The 6,090-nt window shown below is 34.5% G+C and overlaps 1 protein-coding gene across 3 annotated transcripts; it reads left to right on the plus strand.

Moving 5' to 3' along the window:
* The first annotated feature begins 549 nt into the window (after positions 1–549).
* Positions 550–5,105, plus strand: LOC126687336 (common plant regulatory factor 1-like). Of its 3 annotated transcripts, none has more exons than XM_050381874.2 (13): positions 553–714; positions 1,379–1,509; positions 2,175–2,219; positions 2,352–2,447; positions 2,564–2,644; positions 2,813–2,854; positions 3,049–3,203; positions 3,333–3,381; positions 3,486–3,522; positions 3,726–3,961; positions 4,143–4,220; positions 4,314–4,439; positions 4,525–5,105. In XM_050381874.2, the coding sequence occupies exons 2-13, from the start codon at positions 1,447–1,449 to the stop codon at positions 4,765–4,767; spliced, it is 1,251 nt and encodes a 416-aa protein (XP_050237831.1). In that variant the 5' UTR covers positions 553–714; positions 1,379–1,446; the 3' UTR covers positions 4,768–5,105. The 3 variants fall into 3 exon arrangements, with proteins under 3 accessions (XP_050237834.1, XP_050237831.1, XP_050237832.1); XM_050381875.2 differs by lacking the exon at positions 553–714 and adding an exon at positions 1,183–1,273; XM_050381877.2 differs by lacking the exon at positions 2,813–2,854 and having other exon boundaries at positions 550–714.
* Positions 5,106–6,090: the final 985 nt, after the last annotated feature.

Raw genomic sequence — 6,090 nt, forward strand, 5'->3', positions numbered from 1 at the left:
TATTAAATTTAATAATAAATTAAGATATTACCATTTTGATTAATAGGTAAAATTAAAAAAATAATTAGAATTTGATAAAAAGAAGAAAATTTTAAACTTTATGGTCATTTAAATAAGAAAAGTTATTTAAAAGAGAAATTGAAACAAAAACAAACAGCTATTTATGGATTAATTTAGTTTAAGAGCCATGTAAGCATCCAATTTGTCAAAGGTGTGGGCCGGAAATGGATTCCAAATAGCTTATTCATTGTAGTTTAACTTTTTATTATATAAAATCTAATTTATTTAAAATTAAAAGAAAAGAGACCACGTAAGCCACATGACGGGTGGAATAGGTTGGACCGGGAAATCAGACGCGTAGATCGAGTCAGTAAAGAGCACGTGTACGGCTATGGTGACGTTGGAATAAATTAATGGCCAGCGCGAAAAACGATGGGCCAGCTCAACAACCACCACATCTCCCTGTATATACGGTGTACGTATACATTTCTTATGTATGGAACACGTGTCCAATGACGTGGATGTTGCCTTGGCGCTCCCTTCTTCTTCAACCCTTTCTCTCTGTCTGCCAAAACAAAAAATATTATTACAAATTAAATTCACTTTTTTCACTCTCTGTTCAGACCAAAAAATGCAGAACCTCGGAAATTACTAATTTCGACATAACTGAAGTATTCTGTCTCTTTTAGCAAATTTTTCGTTTTATGATCCAAGGTATGTACAATTTTTGTTTTCTATTTTTGATTGTGTAAAGTATTGTTTGGTTGCCTAGAAAATGTAGGAAACAAAGGGAAATATAGAAATTATGGTACGTGTATATATTTTAATTTAGCTGATGAAATTTTGCAGTTCGATTAGTGTTTGATTAATTTTGTTTTCTTTGATAAATTTGTATATAATTAAATATGTTAAAGAAAGGATCAAATTGTAATTAAAACTTTGTAGATCTCTTGAATTTAAATGAGTTCTAATTATTAGGGTAAGAAAATAGGAAATTTTAATTAGCTGATGAAATCAGTTGAGTCCTAGACCAGAGTGGTTTGCCTTGTGTTCGAAGGGGTATTTTTGTCTTTTAATTTCGGGATTATCATGCCGAGAAAGATTTTGGTGTTGCTTAGTCATCCATGTCTGTCGCTTTTTTACTGTGCGATGGCATATTAGAAAGACTTTAATGCCCTTGTTTTTCAAAATATTTTCAACGCAGTCCCTCTTCGTCTTCTGCCGTGATTCTCTGTAGACTGCAACTTTTGTCAATTGGATTTCTCCATAGACTGTAATAACTTTTGTGGATTGGATTCTTAGCTAGAGAGCTTGAATTTTGCTTAATTTTGGATGTCTGAAAATTTAATTGCTGCAACCTTGTCTGCCATTGGTGCAGGTGACTGAGGTTTCTCAACGGATAAAATTTTGCGAATTGATTTAGGGTTTTCCCATTATTGCTGGACAATGGGAAACAGTGACGACGGAAAATCCGCTAAGCCTGAAAAATTATCCTCACCTGCCCCACCGGTAAGATGGAAAAAATTAAGACAAAAATTGTTACTTACTTCAAATCTAGAATTGTACTAGTCCAGTGCTGGCCCCTTCCAATTGGGGCTGGGCAAAAACCAAATCAGACTGAAAAAGAAACCGAACCTGATCGATGTTTGTTGTTTGGTTCGGTTATTCAGTGAAAACGATTGCCAGTTTGGAGAATTTTGCTGTTCAATTAACAGATCGATCAGACGATTTGTAAATCTTAAATAATAGAAAAAGTAAAGAAACTGAACTTTCCAAAATTATGAAGCCTTTTGTTTGATCTTGTATCCGAATTCTGAGCTTTTCTTTTACTTTACCTATGTTTTTAAGGCTTTTGTTTGATTTTGGATCAAAATTTCTGGACAAGTCAATAAGTGCAAACCAAATAATAAAACCGAAATCAAACCTAATTGACCGAAAAATTCGGTGTTTGATAAAATTTGACGGTTTGGTCGTCCATTTATAAAACTTCTGCACAGTCGGTTTTGACCAATGCTCAGCCCTGCTCCTAATAATTCACTTTTATTCTTTCTTTTTCGAGAAATTTTCAGGTCATCTCCTTGTTTGAGTTATACTGTAGCTTGTGCACTGAAACTTTGAATACAGATATTTTGCAATTGACTTCTGAATATTGGTCACTCCTTTTGTATTGACAGGATCAGGCCAATATTCATGTCTATCCTGATTGGGCAGCCATGCAGGTTATCTTCTTCTGCATGCATTTCTTTCTCTCTTTTTCATTTGCTAAAATCTTAGCAGAAAGTTCATTCATTAGAATTAATGGATGTTTATAGATACTTTAATTGATTTGAAGTTATTTTTATTCTTTTTAGGCATATTATGGCCCAAGAGTCGCTCTTCCACCATATTATAACTCGGCCATGGCGTCTGGCCATGCCCCTCATCCATATATGTGGGGAGCACCGCAGGTCTGAGTTAAATTTTCTGTTAATAGTTCTGACCAGTGACCATGCTTATGTTGTTTGCGTGCAATGAGAACTAATAAAGTAAATCAAGCACTAAGATGATTTATTACTTTTTGCAGCATATGATGCCACCTTATGCACCCGCTTATGCTGCAGTGTACCCCCATGGAGGGGTTTATGCACATCCGGCCGTACCTGTTGTAAGTCTTCATTTTCTCCCTATACCGTAAGAATTGAGTCTCTGTTTCCCTAGGATCTCTAGTCTGTTTTGCCCATCATGAGTACTTATTCTATGTATCTTGAAGGCTTATCTGTATAAATCGAAATTGATAGTATGACACCCTTATAATTCATTTTCTGTGAAATAGGGATCACAGCCTCCCGGGCATGGTTTCCCACCATCACCTGCTGTAAGTGAAGCCTTGTTTCTGATATTTCCTTCTGTGATCTTCCACTTCCAGTTTTGTTCCTCGATTTACATAATAAATTTGCCAATGAACTAAAATGAATAAGAATTGAGCAGTGTGAAAAGAAAAAATATGTCTATTATTGCTATTTCACAGATTAGCGCCATATATAATATGATTCTTATGTAAAATCGCAGGCTGTATCACATCCAGAGGTAGGTAAGTCCGCAGAAAATGGAGATCGGGGCTTAATTAAGAAGCTAAAAGGATTTGATGGGCTTGCAATGTCAATAGGCAACAGTAATAATAAGGCAGAGAGTGCAGAGGGAGGGGAACGCAGGCTGTCTCAGAGGTTTGGGACTAACATTTCTGTTTTGGGAGACACTCCCTACTTCCTTAGCGAGGTGCCCACTCAAGTGGGTTTTTTAGTTGTATGCTTTTCGGCTAATTAAACTTTTAAATCTTGTGACCATGTGAGCAGTTCAGAGACTGAAGGTTCCACTGATGGGAGTGATGGTAATACAGCTGGGGTAAGAGCTCTTATTTGTAAATAGAATCTTTGATTTTTTACGCATTCTTTATTCTATCTGAACAACTTGCTAAATCCGACACCTTGACTTATGTCCTTTATCAGGGAAGGAAAAGGAGACGTGAGGTGACATCAAGCGATGGTAAAAGATCATACTTTATCAAAAATATTATGCATATCGTAATTAAGTGTAGGGTTGATAAATGGCATCAATCTTTTAATTCCTCTTATGTATTTATGCATGATCACTTTGATGGGTTCGTCAATGACGAGCAGTCTCTCTTTTGCATAAATGAAGTGCCTCCTTTATAAATTTAATTTATACATGGGTCTCTATGTAATCAGGTGAAGAGAGAAGGACTGGAACGCATGTCAATTCTCTTTTGACTAGAGGGGCAAATACATCTTCTGATAAGTCGATGGTTGCTGCTACGGGTGTTTCAGGAAAGTCGGTGGGAGCTATTATTTCACCTGGCATGAACACAGCATTGGAGCTCCAGAACTCTCCTGCGAATTCTAATAAGACAAATGATGCTAATGCTCAACCTTGTGCAGTTCTACCTCCAGAAGTTTGGGTCCATGTATGTACACCAACACTGTCGAGTCTTTTTGAAATATTTCTTTTATTTGTCTCTGGTATATTTAATTGTCAAGTTCTGAATGCACTTCTCTGCTTTGAGAAGTTTCATTTTGAATTAGAAGTTTATAACAATACATGCATCATATTAAGCAGTGGTCTATGATTTCTGGATTGTTGTTTAGAATGAGAGGGAGCTGAAACGAGAGAGGAGGAAACAATCAAATCGAGAATCTGCTAGAAGGTCAAGATTGAGGAAACAGGTTAGCTAATAATAATCTACCCTGGGTTTGAACATTTTCATCTTGTATATAAATTCAATAGCTGAAACTATTCTTTACTCTTCCTCGAACCAGGCTGAGGCTGAAGAACTTTCTCGCAAAGTGGAATCCTTGACCTCGGAAAATCTGACACTAAAATCAGAAATACATCAAATGTCTGAGAAATCGGAGAAACTAAGACTTGAAAATGCAGCGTTACTGGTGTGCTTTTAGCATCCTTTCTGCTAATTTTAGTTACAACTGCTTTCCTCCATGTGGCTGATATTTGAAGTATTTCGATGTACAGGAGAAACTAAAAAATGCAGATGTAGAACAAACACGAGAGATTATGTTGAGCAGCAGTGATGTGCCAAGGGCCTCCGCTGTTAGTACTGAGAATCTGCTCTCCAGAGTTGAAAATTCAGCCTCTGGTCATAGAAACACAGGAGAAGATGATGGTGATATATATGAAAGAAGCTCGAATTCCGGGGCCAAGCTGCATCAACTGTTGGGCACAAGTCCGAGGGCTGATGCTGTGGCTGCTGGCTAATTTTAGAAACTAGTTTGGTAAATTAGAGGAAACTAGGTAGTTTTGGCATATTACGAGTCCAAAATTACTTCTAACATCTAGACCAAGAAGAGGGACGGAATATCGGAATAGGCTATGCATCTCTGGAACTTGTAATCTACCTGTAAGTTTAGCTTTCTCATGGGAGAAATGTATTTTATTCGGAACATGAGGTTGGCGAGATTGTTATCAAAGGTAATGTAAATTGAAGAGGATTAGGATTTGGAGTAGGAACTCTTAAAATACATCTGTTTGTGCCATTATTACAGATGTAGAAATTTTATGATATAAATGCTTGACAAATTGAGTGATTCTATGAAGTTGGAGAATTGCTTAATGTCTTATGCTGTGAGACACAGAGGTCTGTAATTGAACTGCGCACTGAGTTGGACTGCTGAAGTTCAGTTCATTGAGAAACATCCCGGTTAATAGACACCGAAAGTACCCAAACTATATGGATTCTCATTTAGTGGTCGAACTTTGATTATTTTTTTTTATTTTTATTTTGTGTTTTGGCTATTAAACTTTAAATTTATTTCAACAAAAAAATTTAGGTTAAAAAGGGTGATGCGGCAGCCAAATTTTGTAACCAAATTGTATAAAAAAAATCGGTGGCCAAATTGAAAAGAAATTAAAGTTTAATAATTGAATTGAAAAAAGTTTAAACTTTCCAAAATAAAAAGGCTTAATTCCTTAAAAAACCCCCACCTTGCACTTTTTTTTCGTTTATACCCTGACCTTGTAAAAACACCATTTGTACCCAATTTTAGGTTTTTATGTTTCATCTCTACCCAAAAGCATTAAATTGTACTTTTTTCATTTGGAAAAAAGTTTAAAACATACTTTTTTCTATTTTAAAATATACAAATAAATTCTTAAACTTAAAAAAATAATCAAATACATCCAAATAATTAATTAATTTTTTTAATTTGATAAAATAAAAAAAAAATAAAAAAAAATTATTATTATTTAATTTTTTTTGTCGGAAATATTTTTAAAAAAGTTGAAAAAATTAAAAAAAATTCGAAATATTTTTTAAAAAAATTTTAAAAAAATTATTATTATTTTTAATTTTTTGAAAAAGATGGTATTTTTGTACTGTTAATAACATTAATATCTAATTTGTATATAAGTTAAAAATGAAGGATTGTTTTAAACTTTTTTTCAAATGAAAAGAGTACAATTTAATGCTTTTGGATAGAGATGAAACATAAAAACTCAAAATTGGGTACAAATGGTGTTTTTACAAGGTCAGGGTATAAACGAAAAAAAATGCAAGGTGGGGGTTTTTTAAGAAATTAAGCC

This window comes from Mercurialis annua, linkage group LG6, assembly GCF_937616625.2.
Source record: "Mercurialis annua linkage group LG6, ddMerAnnu1.2, whole genome shotgun sequence".
In the NCBI taxonomy this organism is placed as follows: domain Eukaryota; kingdom Viridiplantae; phylum Streptophyta; class Magnoliopsida; order Malpighiales; family Euphorbiaceae; genus Mercurialis; species Mercurialis annua.